Source organism: Pleurodeles waltl, chromosome 1_2 (genome assembly GCF_031143425.1).
Source record: "Pleurodeles waltl isolate 20211129_DDA chromosome 1_2, aPleWal1.hap1.20221129, whole genome shotgun sequence".
In the NCBI taxonomy this organism is placed as follows: Eukaryota; Metazoa; Chordata; class Amphibia; order Caudata; family Salamandridae; genus Pleurodeles; species Pleurodeles waltl.
The window spans coordinates 292717917-292733688 of NC_090437.1; the positions used below are offsets into that span (position 1 = coordinate 292717917).

General features: G+C 42.2%; 1 protein-coding gene across 1 annotated transcript in view; it reads right to left on the reverse strand.

Annotated features, from left to right (window-relative positions):
* Positions 1-588: 588 nt before the first annotated feature.
* Positions 589-15772, reverse strand: part of TSPAN5 (tetraspanin 5) — a 295959-nt gene continuing 280775 nt past the window's right edge. The window contains exons 5-8 of the mRNA XM_069238298.1: positions 11616-11741; positions 10714-10761; positions 10508-10624; positions 589-2758 (exon numbers count right to left, since the gene is read on the reverse strand). Of these exons, the coding sequence (XP_069094399.1) occupies positions 2693-2758; positions 10508-10624; positions 10714-10761; positions 11616-11741 (357 nt within the window). The 3' untranslated portion in view covers positions 589-2692. The remainder of the gene's footprint in view (positions 2759-10507; positions 10625-10713; positions 10762-11615; positions 11742-15772) is intronic.

Sequence of the window (15772 nt, forward strand, 5' to 3'; positions counted from 1 at the left end):
TACGTGCTTAGAAGCAAGTACCCATGGAAACTTTTTGTGTGTTTAATCATGAACAAAAGCATGCGTTCATGTTTCTGTAAATATCACCAGTTTGAATTTGTAACTATATGGACATCAACACGTAAAGATCGGGGGGACAACCGAATCTCATACACTTCAAGAAATGAAATAATTCCACAAAAGCAGTTCATTAAAGTACAACAGCAACACAGGGGGAAAAAAAGAACACAAACTTTGATGATAGACTAGCTGTAGATTATAAATTTGAGCGCAGACGTTTGGATGGTGAACTCCGCTCAATGAGTTTGCAGAGTTTTTCCCACTACGCGCTCCGCTCACAGCGCAGTTATGAAAAACTGCGCGTAGCGTAACAGAGTTTTTTACTAATTTCTATGACAATGCATATTTTTCGTTGAAAGCTCAGGCTGTGACGCTACTGTGAACTCCTCCCCTAAACAGAATAATGGCAACGTGCACAGTTTTGGAAAATACAATATTTTCGCTACATGAAAAACTTTAACATCTTACTCAACATCCAATATAGGACACAGATCGCTTAAGGGACGAAGAAAAACTTAACATGGCAAGTAAGAGTAAACAACGTTTATTGAAAATTTTTATTTTGAACACTTCTGCCAGTAAAAATGGAACTTTGCACATTGCCGTTGGTCTTTAACACTTTCTTCTCGCTGATGGGAATGGGTCATTTTCTCAGTCCCACTGTGGTCAGGGCAACACTTCTACGGGATTGCTCTGCAAGCACAAAGGTGAACACACAAGTGGGTTGCCTGTGAGAGTGCGGTGAGCAACTAAAGTTCAATTTTTTAAAAGGGACAGCTTATAAGCCACTTAACTTGCCCAAAATCATCTTAGAATGTTGCCGCTTTGGGTTTTTCTTCAAGCCAGTAAGGAGTTGTGCTGTACCAAACAAAAGATTTAATTATAAAACGCAACTTCAAGGACACAATTTCACAGAACAAAGGAATGAGGCACACATTAGTGACACTGCATTGCACAACACACTACCTGTGCATGCCCCTGATGCACGGCAGCACCGGCCCACATGTAGAAGGTGACTTGGAGATTCTCTTGTAGCATGGCTCGAGTGCAGAACTCAGTCTGAGTGTGGACTTAGCCAGCGTTAAGGATATCCCTCTACAATGTCCCTTCCACTGAAGGTGGGCCATAGTCTAGCTAGCAGTTGTACAACGCCTCAATCAACAAAATGACATCATGTAGAAGCAGAGTGTTAGTATTCCATGCAAAGGGGTCCCTTCACCCCCAAATTCATGGTTTTTGAGTGAAAGAAGTACTTTTAGTGAAACTGACATGCAGAAGTTCTCTGAAGCGAGGAACATGATTTTTATGGCTCCTGACACCACCCATTAGGCCAAAGCACCCAAGGTCCAGCAAATACGCTGCAGCCAGGAGTAAATTATCTTGATCCACAATGAATGCCTTTTCATTTACTAAGTGAAGTTCGCTGGGCCTACTACAGACTCCAAGTACCTTCCAGCCACTCAATACCAGCTTTTCGAGATACCCTTATATGTGTGGGGCTCCTCACACATCAGCAGTAATCCTTGTCACCCCACATCAAAAATAACCCTTCCTTCCGGTGATTCGGTTTTGAATGCAACTGGTCTGTCCTCATGACGACAAAACATTTACTGTCAGAAACCGTTGTTGTACGAGCGTTAAAACAACTTCTGATGCAAACTACTGGACAGGGTGGCGTGATCGATGTCCTTTGTTAGCATGCTGCTGCGATGCATAGATAGGCTAAGCGGGCGCGTGCGGCGGGGTAATTTTTGCATTGTGCCAAGAGAGAGAAGCTTTCCTGAGTGTTGTACCACTACCCAAGGGACACAGGGCAGCAGCGTTAAAACTGCGCACACACTCTTTGGTGCCTGGTACCTCACCTTTCTCCTGTTTGAGCAGGTAAAGGATACCAGTCTTCTACGAGAAATTAGCTGTACTTGTGCCTTTTGTCTGAGGAGGTACAATAAAGAGTGATTGTGTTCAATTAGTTGATTGTGTCATTTGTTAATTTTTTGTGCTGTCCTGATTTTTTTTTAACAGTTTAGTAAAGATACGAAATAGTGATTTGTTGAAGTATTCGACCTGCAAAGGAATGCAATAAAATGGCTACTAAATAGCTTGAATATTAGGGGAGCCACAAAAACTAAGCATACCTACATTATCCACTGCGCACCCAAATAACAATGCGCGTTCAACAGCTCTGCTCACACAGCTGATAGCATAAAGGGGTACCTGATCTTCTCTTTCGCAAGTATCCTCGGAGAGATGGGTAGCGGGCATCAAAAAATGTGTCACATTAAGAATAAACAGTATTATCCAAAAATGATGGTGTGGCTTTGTTTACAACCGCACGTAAGACCACAGCTACAGTAGACATTCACATCTCACCATCTTAAATATTGGTGATTTTCAAAAAAATACATGAGTGAGCAGCAGGCACCTGGCTTTCCTCTTAGCCCAACCCCACCATTCCCCAAAAAGTATTTAATAGTTCAGGGTGACCCCAGCATCCAGAGTGGAGTGCTGCTCCCAGCAGATTGGTACTCTTGTCCCTAGGGCTCAATGTCTGTATGGCAGGCCAGAGTTGCCATGGGACTGAAACTGTCCAGTGTTTTTTGTAGCTTGACCTCAGTAAGTCCGGTGAGTTGCTTTACCAGCTAGCTCGCACTGCTTCAATGTCGCTGACCAAGTTCTGGGATAAACATATGCCAAATATCTGAAAAGCAAACAGACAAGAGACAAGTTATTGGCTCGTAGTTGGTGAAGCAGCATTCATGCTTTATTGGTGAGAAACAACCAATCATCTATTTCAAGCCTGCAAGTGAAAGTATTTTCAACAGGGGGAATGTTTGGCCAATGACCTAGAACCTCTCTTCTTTTGTATGTTGCTAGTCGAGTTGCTGCACTTGTTTTGTTTTTGGTGGGTTCTAAAAGCCACTCGGTAATATTTCTGGTGGATAATCTTTCTGCACATTCCCTCACCTTAAGACTTGCCTCCCCAGGCGTCAGACCGATCTGGAAACCCTTCTTCTCCAGCAGCAACTCTCCTGTGCCACCAGGTGGTGCACTGGAGCTTCTGCCTGGAGTCTGCCCACTGGACATTATGGTACAACAACATAACAGGGGCCAGTCTGCACGCTTAAACAATTCCTGACACTTTTTTCATGCACCAGATGGAAGAGAGCAGAAGAGGAACTGAGAAAGCTTCAGTAGCAGCAACTACAGCACATACCATGTTTGAATACCTTAGGCTCTTACTGTACACATCAACACTCTGATTGGTGGGGGGGGCAGGGAGGGAAGTGTGGCAGGGGAAATTTGCAATATCATTCTGTATCTATTAGAAGGAAAATGTTACTTACCAGTAGACATTTGTTTGTGGCATGTAGTGCTGTAGATTCACATGCTGTGCATGAGCTCGCCATTTAGTGCTGGGTTCGGAGTATTACAACTTGTTTTTCTTTGAAGAAGCTTTTCGAGTCACAGGATTGAGTGACTCCACCTCTCAGTAATACTACGCATTGGCATCAAGTCCTTTCTTAGATTGTTCCTCTGCAGGCGGGAGAGTGAAGTAGTGAAAAATAGAGAGTAGAATACAAAAGATGTCCATGCTATGTATTTACATATGTACATTATTTACATATTGCTAAGTTTCAACGTCCACACACTTCCGGGGAGGAGGGAAGGGCACGTGAATCTGCAGCCCTACATGCCACAAACAGATATCTACTGGTAAGTGACATTTTCCGTTCAATGGCATGTGTAGCTGCAGATAAACATGCTGTGCCTAGACTGTAAAGCAGTCACTCCACAAAGCGGTGCCTTGCGTGCAGGAGTTGCAATAGTTTGAAATAGTGTTTTGAGTACAGCTTGTCCAACATTTGCTCTGTTATCGTACAAAGAAGTCTACACAGTAATGTTTTGTAAATGTGTGGCGTAGACCATGTTGCTGCTTTACAATTATCTGCTATAGGTATGGTACCTAAAAATGCCATAGATGCATCTTTTTTCCTAGTGGAGTGTGCTCTAGGTGGTGCAGGTAATTTTTGTTTAGCTTTACAATGGCAAGTTCGAATACATTTGACTATCCATCTAGCTATAATTGGTTTAGATATAGGCTCTCCTTTGTGTGGTGAGGAGAAAGACACAAAGTTGTTTTGTTTTCCTAATTTTTTTTGTTCTATCTATATAATACATAAGAGCCCTTTTAACATCCAGAGTATGTAGAGCTCTTTCTACTACTGGATCTGGTTGTGGAAAGAAAGCTGGTATTTCTATTGTTTGATTAATATGCAATTGTGAGATTACCTTTGGAAGGAATTTTTGATTTGTTCTTAACACAATTTTTCCTTTATGAACTTAAAAGAAAGGCTCTTCCAAAGTTAAAGCTTGGAGCTCACTGACATGTCTAAGGGAAGTGACAGCGATCAAAAAAGCTACCTTCTATGAAAGGAATCGTAGGGAACAGGAATGAAGTGGCTCAAACTGTGGAGCCATAAGCCTTGTGAGAACAATGTTAAGATTCCAAGATGGAGCTGGAGGAATTCTTGGTGGAATCATTCTTTTTAGTCCTTCCCTAAATGCTTTGATAACTGGAATTTGAACAAAAGAAACATGCTGTCTGTTTTGAAGATATGCAGTTATAGCTGCTAAATGTAAACAAATAGATGTGTCAGCTAGATTTGTTTTTTGTAAGTGTAACGAATACTGTAGAATGTCTTGCACTGTTGGTATGAGGTCATTGTTTTTTGTTTGACAGTAGCAAACAAAATGTTCCCATTATCCTCTTCAAAGGTGGCTGAGGTGATGCTATAATCCACCCTGTTCCTTCTTGAATTTGAAGTCGGCGCTACAGAGCATCCATAACTTCTAAAATTGGTTCCACCTGTGATGGAGTGGTGGTTACAGACTGTCCAAAATCACTGAGTCTTTTCTAATATTTTCAGTTCAGAAGTTTTTTGTGGATGGAAACTTTTTGGTGCCAAAACTGTAGCCGAAGTGGACAGTACAGAAGTTGTCTACACTGAAGAACCATGTATCTGTAGTCTTGTCAGACCTGAAACTGAGGTTGTGAAAAGGCTGATAGCGAAGATTTATCTACAACTCTTTTTAGTGCTGAGCTGGAATGCGGGGCATCCAAATAAGTCTCTCGGCTCTGACAACGGCTGGAAGGCAGGGGGGGGACCAGTGACCTCTTTTGATGCTGTTTTGATCTATGGAAAAAGGGGCTTTTTCCTCACAGTTTGAACTACCTGTAATGGTTGACTCTCAATGTCCGACTGCACATCAGAGTCCAAATCTTGAACGGAGAAGGCCCCCTCCTGTTCCAACTCTTCTTGCACATGCTCATCGCCAAAGATGTCATGTGTGTCACTTGGGTGTCGAGACACCATTTCCATCCAACAAGCTCTTTGATCTCAAAGTGTCTTCTTTGATCGAAAAGAGCGGCACAATTTACGGATCTGCTCGTTGTGGTCAGGACAAAGAAACAAATTACACACCTGGTGGTGGTCGGTGTGTGGAAATTTTGAGGGGCATCGAGGGCAGAGCTGAAATGGAGTATGTTCCATTAGGGCTGCATAGTTTGATGTCACGTGGAAGAGGTAGGCCTGAAGAAGGCCCAAGAGGGCCTATTTTTGCTCCGAAGGGCTGAAACAAATTAATTCCGAGTCTAGAAATGGAACCAAAAGTTAAAAAGTATTAAAGAATACACAAACGAAAAAAAATAAAGACGATGATAGACAGACAAAAGAATACCATTTTAGACTGTATGGAGCAGAGAACTCTGAATGAGAGGAATATACGTCGGAACCCGATGGCGGAGAGAAACAATCTAAGAAAGGACTCTATGCCCATGCGCAGTATTACCGAAAGGAGTCACTCGATACCATGACTCGAAAAGTTTTTTTTTTTTTTTTATGAAGAACAAGTTGTACTTCTCTGAACACACAACTAGATGGCGAGCTTCTACACAGCATGTGTATCTACAGCTACACCACCAAACATAACATTACTGAAGGTAAATAACTTTTACTTGGGATGGCTACATTCTGCTCACAGATTTCTCACTTTAAGAGTCCAAAGCAATACCCTCCAGGGGTTGCGAATGAGCAATGCTGATTAACCAAGGAAAACATGCAGCACAGCCCTAGCAAAGTATCCATCACTGTGTGCTTGGACTGTGAGGCAGTAATATTTAACAAACCTATGCAGGTATGATCATGTTGCTGCATGGCAAATTTGAGCCAACAGGCGCACCTGGCAAGAGCTGTGAAAACTGCATCTGTGGTACACAGTGTCTTACAAATATGAACATAATTTAAACATAAGCCATCATCAAGCAGCACATTACACATATAAAATAGATGTACAAATATATATATATATATCTTTTGTATTTATTAGGAACTGATACACTACTTGCCACATCAGGAGATTGACCAATATTTCCCTACCCACTTGCTTATCACTACTTTATGTCCTTTACCCCATTTATTATTATTTTTTTTTTTTTTAAAACAATGGTTCTTATCAAACAATATGTGTATACTCAATAAAAAAACGTAGGATTTAGTTGAATATTTGCATCAGGTTCAAGAAAACAGTTGTTTTACGTTTTCCATAAGTAACTCTGAAATTGTTTTTTGGGATCTTATTATCAAACATGGGGAGGGAAGATTGTACTTCAGTTTGTACTGTAAACCCTCAAAGAGAAATCCCTCGCTTTCATAAAACAGCTTTCCACCCAGAGCACTTAGGGATGGTCTACCCTTTGGTTAATTCCCATGTCCCAGCAGGAACTGCTCCTTGAAAGAAGATTACTTCAGAGAAGCCTACATATTACAAGACAGACTGATGCACAGAGGATACCCTAAGAGTTTTAAGGAGGGCTACAAAACGGACCTGGGACTGCCCTAGGGAGGAGCTTCTATTCACCAAAACAAAAACACCCTTAGAAAGAATGGTTTGCATAACTACTTTCTGTCCAAAAGCTAATACAATTCGAAAACTGGAGAACAGGAATTGGCATATCCTACAGAATATTGATGATACATTACAACTTCCAATGTTTGTTTTCAAAAAAGGCAAAAGTATCAAAGTTCATCTTGTTCATTCGGCTAACCAACATGCAACACCAAAAGGTGATTTGAGACTAGATACAATTTAGGGACTGCCTCCTGTGCTGGGTCACTATCGATGTGGTAAATATGTAACATGTAACTTTACATTTGATACTAATAAGTTTGAGCATACATCAGTGACAATAGATCTGAAATTTGTTTCTAATCGCAATATAAACATTTTTGTCTATGTCATATGCTGTCGCTGTACATTAATTTATATAGGGCAGACCTCCAAACCTGTGAAAACATGCATTTGTCAAGACTGCAGCTGGATTGGGCCTAATGGTTTCACACTTCCAAGAGAATAATCACTCAGTGGATAAGCGGATAAGCTGACACGTCAAGTAATCGATATTTTATCAATTCCATTGAGAGGCGACGATCTTTCACTAATCCTTAAGAACATGAAGCTGAAGTGGATTGAACGGTGTGACTCCATTAATAATGGACTGAATACTGCAAAGAGGTGGCAAACATTTATTTTTTGGTTTCTGAAGTTTTATATTGTGCAAACTCGACCTGAAGGTATTGGAGCGCTTTACACGGGCACCAGTTATGTTACACAAGAACAAATTCATTTTTGGTACGCACGGAAGATTACGTGATTTGTCCATTATCACAGGATGTTGGGCAGATGCTCGAACCTGGTTTTCCAACTCCAAAGTCAGCAGCTCCGCCCGCTACGCCACATCCTCAATATGTCACAAACGTGGCCTGTTTGGATGACTAGCAAGGGCCTGTCTTGCATACAGACTAAAGAGCAATGGATGTATATTCTGGATTACATGGACAATGGTGCAATTTGATTTTGCAGAAGCCCATTTCCAAGTGACTTTGACTCTACTGTGTTCAGTAGTTGCACTTATTCATTGACCTTTATGTGCAGACCTAGTAATCCTGATTGCCAGTCATTATATCCATATCTGGTACACATTTACACATCCTATAACTTGCAGTGTATATTGTTGAAAATCTGGAATGTAATACCTGTATCGTCATTATTCCTAAATTGGAATGTAATAATAGTATTATTATGATGCTTTTTATGCGGGATTCTGAGTTTTGCAACTTTTGGGTCCTCTTTTCATTCCCCTGCCAGGCACCTTACTTATAGCTTCACTAATTGCCTGTTGTTGCACTCGCCTTTCTCTACCCCCACCTTTTTTCTACTACATGGTTCATCTGATTACCCCTTCTCTCCTGACCTCCTTGCCCGTTTTCGGTTCTCTGAGGTTAGCGTGCACTCTATCGATCAGCAGACCGTGACCCACTGTTTTGGCTTCCGTACTCGGGAGGTGCATTGCAAGCTTTGGCTTGAATGCCCGTCCTCATCTCTCCTTTAATGGACGCTACATGTCTGCGAACGTCCTCAATTCTGCATCCGGGTCTATCGATACATCCTGCCATTGTGCATACTGTCACAGGTGTACTGTGCTTATTGCATTCGTCCGTTTCGAGGCTCATTCTTTAGTTAGAGCGGCTCTCATCCATAGGTAAGCCCTGACAATCATTCTTGTACATTGGATATTCCATGGGTCGAACCTAGTTTTGATTATATTTTGACTTCAACCTGACCCTGGTTATATTTTGTACATATGAAGCTGCTTAAATCATCAATATTATATGCTGGTTATCTACTTTAAGTAGCGGTAAGCCGCTTTTATCTATTTTAATTCCTTCTCATTCTTCCTCCCTGGTCAGTCATTATTATTGTTTGTTGTTGGTTACACAGCAACTGGATGGTCCCTTTATCCGGCGATTTTCGCCTTACTTATTTGGGGGTAAGGCACCTACATTCCATTGTGTTTCATAATCTGCACCTTGGTCTCCGCACTCACTAATCTATTGTTTTGCACTAAAAGCAGTGTCAAGGCCCCTTGTGAGTACGTATTTGATTGGACACCAAGTGGGGATTTCACATGGGTGTTGGTCCTTTTTCCATCAGGTGGGGGTGTCTTTCACAGCTCTGTTCACAAGGACTCTCCTGTGGTTCCATAATTGATGAGGTGTACATTGAACCCCTTATAACGTGTGCTTTTTGTTACAGGTGTCCTAACTATTCGTTGGTCCTGATGAGACCCCTCATCCCTTAGAGGTTTGAACCGCAGTCAACTGTGTTTAAGTGACCCTAATATTGTAAACCTTTGTAATTAATTGAGTTATATATATATATTGACAATTGTTTAATTTGAATCACTTTTGTTTAAAATGTAGGAAACCTGGTTTGGGAATATACTGAATGCTCGAAAGTTCTGAGCTACTTTTTGGTAGGTTTTGCATTGCTTTGGATAACTTTGCTCTCACTTTAATGTTTTGATGTTTTGTCATATAAATATAATTCTTAATGAACTGTCAAAGGGGTTGTGCCTTCTTAATCAAAAGGGTGCTTCCCTTTTAGTCATACCATAGTTTATCAGGAACGCGGTTGTGCTGTTTTTCATTGAGTATACACATATTGTTTTGAGAAGAACCATTGTTTCTAAATATATATATATATATATATATATATATATATATATATATATATATATATATATATATATATTGAATGGCCCAGGTTCTTAGTATATAGATCCGCCCTTGTTGTTCCTTCCATACTTTAGCCCAATGTGGCACCCCAGATCCTACTCGTCATGTGCAGGGATGCAAATTCTGCGTTTAGAGATTAGAAGGAAAGAGGAGCTGCAAATAAGTATGATACGGAGATACCATATAACCATTTACATATGGACTTGGTTTAAGAAATCTAGTTATACCATACAATTTGTATATCTAATTATATTTCTGACGCCCCACTAAGGTTTAAAGTTCAAATGTTGTTAATGTTTAGCATAACCTTGGCTGGGGATTAAACCTGACCCTCTCATACTCAATTTTATTATTTATACATCATGGCTGGGGGCAAGATTTTTGTTGCACACACAATGCGGCCCCCTATGTAGACTGGCACAGGGGTGCCAAACAATGGTGGGACTGCTACCTAGAGCTTTTGGCAGCGATTTAAAATATTTGCAAGTATTCCTCCAATCAAATTTAGCGTGTTCGATTTAACATCCTAAGAAAAGCAACATCTTAACCCCATGCATCTCATCCACAGGCGACGTTGTCAAAATTGCAACGTGTAGGGGCAATCTACTGTCAGCACCACAATCAAGCACTTTGTATTGCCTTGCTTTAGGAACCAGACCTGTGGGTACACGGAGTATCTCTAGCAATACATGGGCCAGCTGTGCATGCCAACCTTGCATCTGTTGGATAACACGAAACTCAAGTATGAGAAAAAGGATAGTTTTTTTCACAATGCTGTTGCTTCTCCCCAAAATGGAAGCATACCACCATACCTGTAGTAATGCAATGCCAATAAAAACGCCAGCCACAATCGTTAGATTATCCTGTAGCCACTTCTCAAACTGAGGCACGCAACCTTTGGTGTGTATGGTGGCCTGCTGGTCCATTTCCTACACGCGACAAGAGACAGCAAAAGGCAACTGATGAAACCTGCCGCACAAGTGAAATACAGACACTACAAGACATCAAACCTACTCACCGATTTTTGCCTGACATCGTAGCCGCACTGTGTATTTATGACATCCTCCTAGAGATGAGAAGAAGAATTCAATGTTACATGCAACAGTTTACAGTGCTGCACGGTGGCGAACTGAACATACGCACTGTACAGCTAGCCACAGACAATTCTGCACGACCGAGACTGGATCAGGCTTCCTCACGAGGCTCCTTCTTGAAATAAGACATACTTAAGTGAGACCCCCTCCGCCGTCAAATACCTCTTAGCATACGTGGAGTTGAGTACGGAGAACTGAATGAGAGGACTGGCCCCTGTTATTTTAAGTGATGCTTGGACAGAACCTTGCAAAAACTGTATGTTTGGGAATGGAGAGTGCAGTTTTAAGGCGCTATGTTATATGCACAAGTTCGGTTTGCGCAGATAGCAGACAAAGTGTATCCATTCCGCACTACTTATCACGTCTCCCTTCCAATCTTCAACGACAACGACCAGCGAGCAAGTCACTTTTCATTCACGTATAAACCAGCAATTTCGATAAACTTAAAGTCACTCTGGCCAAGGATTATAAGGGACGGGGAGACTCAACTGCTTCGTTGTTATACATTAAGAATAGGTTCCCTGTCCAGTTGTTAAATCGTAAAGAGCACCAGTGCTGAAAGGTGCAGCCGCGCTACACAAGTATAACAAAAAAAGCATAGGGGAGTCTGGACTGAGAACGCGCCATCTAAATTGGTTCTCACAGCAGAGATGCCAGCTGCAGGTCTCAGTGCTTCAGTACGTTGAGCACACTTACTCATTAAGGGACTCTTGTTAACCCATGCAAACCTGGCAGTGTGTACAACACAGTGATGCAAAAGAGGCGGACAGCATGACAAGCGCTACAAAAAAGACACAAAATTAAAGTTGCACCTGTGTCAACTTACAGCAGGATCCTTAGTGCAGCAGGAGAAAGGCACGCCACATCTTTCTCGACTTGCATTGGCATCTGTGCAGTTGAAGTAAATGTTTAAATTCCAGTCATCTGCTCCAAAAGCCCCACAGCACTGCCACTATAGCAGGGAACATAACATGAGATTAAAAAAAAAACATTACTATGCGGACAGACCAGAGCTGAGCACGCTACACAGAGAATATACATTACTTCAATCTGAAGCAACTGTAAGGATAGGGTGTCTGAACGGGGTAAACCGAAAAAGTCAGTAAAACAACAACCAAACCATAATCCAATATCCAATAAAACCTACAATGCAGACTTCCAAGGTAGTTCCACTGCTTTGTCACCACAGGGGAGCATATGATTAATCAATCGTAAAATGACAAGCGCACAAAGTCATGTGGCAAATGTGTTCTGTGCTGAAAGCAAAACCAGGTTACGAAAAATCTGTCTGCAAGATTGTTAAACCTTGCAAAACCACACCAGCTGTGATCCCCCCAAAGTAAACCTCACCAAGGCCCTGCTGCAAACACTATGAAATTCAGAGAGCAGGCAGCCCTCTAAAATGTTCTATGGTTTTAATTAATAGTTTTGGAAATAAAAATCAAATAAAATTGTAAATATCTTTAGGAAGTTTGGCTCGTCTGAGTTAAATTATTCAGGATCTCTATATAGCAAGACTTAGACCACTGCCCACACAACTGTCTTATACTCTCGCTCTTGCCGGCTGACTCTGAGACAATTTTACACCACTGGCCCAGACCAGTTCCTACGGATGTGTCCAGCAGTGTTCATCCTGGGGGCCCCACATCCGATCTACTGAGAGCCGATCCCCTGAAGTTCTCAGGCAGCTTATCTTTCCTCCCAGGAGCTGGGGATTTCTGTGTTCTTGCCTTCATTCAAGTAACATTCCACAGGCGACAAGGAGGCACTCACCACATTCTGAGAGAAATTCACTGTTGTCGGTATTTGGAAAAGGTCCCTTTCAATGGTCTGGAAGGATATGTGAGAAGATGGTTTCAATTTTCTAATGGTGCAGGTAAGATGGGGATGAATGGGCCCTGCACTGACCTGTAGAAGTAGAAGCCCCAATTCTGGCTCAACTGTATGTGTCAATACCTGCTCTCACACTGCGAAACATGGAGTGCCTCTAGGAAGCCAATTATCAATGCTATGTCTCTTGAAAACACTGAAGAAGGTACTTTTCTTTCTGCCTAAGGCATTCCAAGTTTGATTGTTGTCTCTGCCCAGTCCGTTACTGTCAATCTACTTTTTGGCGTGGCAGCTACCTCCTGCATTGGTAACAGCAAATTCACAAAGCCACCGCCTCGCTTTTGTGTGGTTCAGAAAGAAAAGAGCAGAACTAATCTGTTCTAGCTGTCCCTTGTTGACTTGTAATCACTTCCAGGTAGAGAGAGGATTTTTCTAAAGGCACTGTTTGGATGGGACTGTCTTTACCTACCTCCGGGGTCCAGTGACCCACGATTTCACACTTCGTAAGATTTCAGTTAAGACCCTAAACTATCCCATGGTATAGTTGTTCCTTGCCATGCAGGTTCCAAACAACTGTAGAAAATGCACCCTATGTTGACCAATGGAATTTATCTATTTCTGATGTTCCACAAATAGGCAAAGAGCACAGAGAAAACTGCTAATCTGGTAATGTTAAACTAATCTTAGTACTAAATCATTAGTCGCAATTGTAAAGCATTTCAACTTCCTAAGGCAAATCACAACAAACCATAAATCTTGTGACACACACTACTACAGTGGCCATGTTTCTCACACACACACACAAACAAGCAGCAGTAAAGCAGTTTTTTTGTCGAAACGCACTAGAAAAAGGTTCCAACAATTTTTTTAGTGCTAAAAAGTATAAACACTTAAGGCAAATCCATTAAGGAGTTACTTATTCTGTTGCTCTGTAAAGAATCTGGTAATTCTCCTGCTGTGCTCAATCACATCTGGTCTGTCTGCTTTGGTCTGAGTTTTTATGTTTCTCTGCTGCTGTATTGCGATTTTGTGGTTCACCCACATTTGTTTCCACTGTTTCGCCACTCACGGCTTTGCCCACCCAGCTCTGATCTGAATGTAGATCAGGAGGACCAGCAGTTGCAGGTTTGAGTTTGAAGCCGTTTGTGACCTGGGATGGGTTGAGTGTGGCTGGCTCAAGGGGACACTGGCGTGAGCAGAAGATAGTTGCCTCACAGGAGCTAGATGCCGACTGGTGCAGTGTGTGGTCCCTCAACAGACCTTCACTTGTCTTTTCTACCTTTGCGTGGGGTCGGCTTTGTGCCAGATCCTGGCAAGCTCCTGATAAGTTCTGTCCCAGGGAAGATCAGCTGAACAATTCTTACTTCTAACAGATGCCTGCCTAAGTGGTGAAGAAGTGAAGAGTTGAAACAGCACAAAGCTGAAGTGGTGGAAATGTGTGATGCAACTCTAGTTTGTGGTAAGTGGTGGCACTGCACCTTTTTATTCTTTTACACTATAAGCTCTGTTGAGTAACCCCAATTTTAGCAAATGTAGCGCTGACAATGAACTGTAGTATTGTTTCACTGCTACATATTTCTGCATTACAGCTTCAGTAGCGATGCCTCGTTATTTCCTCCTATTACAACAGTTAATTGCGTATTCCGTCACTAATAATGAAGGTGGCATTAGCTGCTGCTGTCAAACTTATATTCATATGTAGTTTTCTAAGATGCCTCCCTCTGATGCTTCGTTTACGTCTTTTAAATGCTATCAAACTAATTTGTTTTACGTTCTAAGTGCAATGCTGTCACTCTTTAGTGATCATTTTGATATTCATTTTCTATCCCAGGCTTGATGTATTTCCCGAGAATACCTCAGAGTACTGTAAACGTAGAAGCAAACAAGAAATATTCTGCTGCTTTTACTTTTGGAATCTTAAAAGTTAATGTGGTTTGGGACGGACTTCTCTTGAAAAGGAAGCTTGACTTCGAGGCAGGAATGTCCGCTGCGTGGTAAACGGACAAGCAGACCTGCACTGAGTCTCTGGTGAAACTGAGTTTTTGTGTGGCCCTATCGTCATGCTAATCTAGCATTTATGCAGAAGCATCAACCCATCCCTGGTAATGAGAGGCCCAGACGCTATTTTGTGACCTCCAGAGGTGCATAAAGCGCGCCCTCACTGTGGAACTAGGATCACGGGCCCTGCCCGGGGAGACACATTGCAATGGCGGCAGGGTACAGAGTTTTTCTAAATCATCAGGGTGACCAGGGCCAGGTTTTGTGAAGTCTACCAGTAACTTGTGCTGATATCTTTGGGCATAGCAAGAGAGTGTGTGTGCGCAGTGAGTTTGTATCATTTTTGAGGTAGTATAAACTTGTGGGTGGCAGTAGTCGGAGGATCTGGGCCATTAGTACTTATTTTGGAAGCCGCTGACCAGCCTCGCACAGGCTGAAGGATTATGACAGCTTCCCCAAACAGTTGAGTGTTTTTCCTGTATTGCTGCAGGTGAAACGTCTTCCTTAGAAACCCGATGAGGGCCTTTGTTAGCAAAAAGCTGCTGTTAGGATTTTTCTGAATATTGCCATTTAGTAGATGGTCGGAGTGAGGAGTGGGACTGCAATTTCTGTTCAAGGTGAGGCAATTGTAAACAGGTCCTGCCATTTTGTCTGCCTTTTATTGCTGCTTACAGACGTGTCAGAAAAATGGTGAAAGGGTTTCATACTTCATTGAGCGCATGTTTTTCTTGGATCTACACACAGAGGCTGTGTCTGGGAAATGGACAGAAAATCACATTTGAAAGAGAACTTACTCAAACCGGCTGTGAAGCCGCAACAGGTGTCTAGAAAAAGTGTATAAACGTGGGATCCAGGCCACCCACATTTGGTTCCAGTTCCAAGTTCTTAATGTCACTGTGACTAGGGCTTGTTCCTGCCTGACAGGCAGTTTCCAAGACATCGCCTGAAGTCTGCACTTCCTGTCAGAGGCCCTGCTTAGAGCACAAAACGCCTGCCTGAGGTGGGAGGGAGAAAAGAGAGAGGAAATAAGAGAGAAAAAGTGAAAGGAGTATGCCAGGTCCTGCAGAGAGACTATCAGGAGTAGAAATCCTGCATATTTCTGCCGTGCAAAGCTCCCAGATTAAGTTACCTACACAGAAAGCGAAGTCAGGAGTG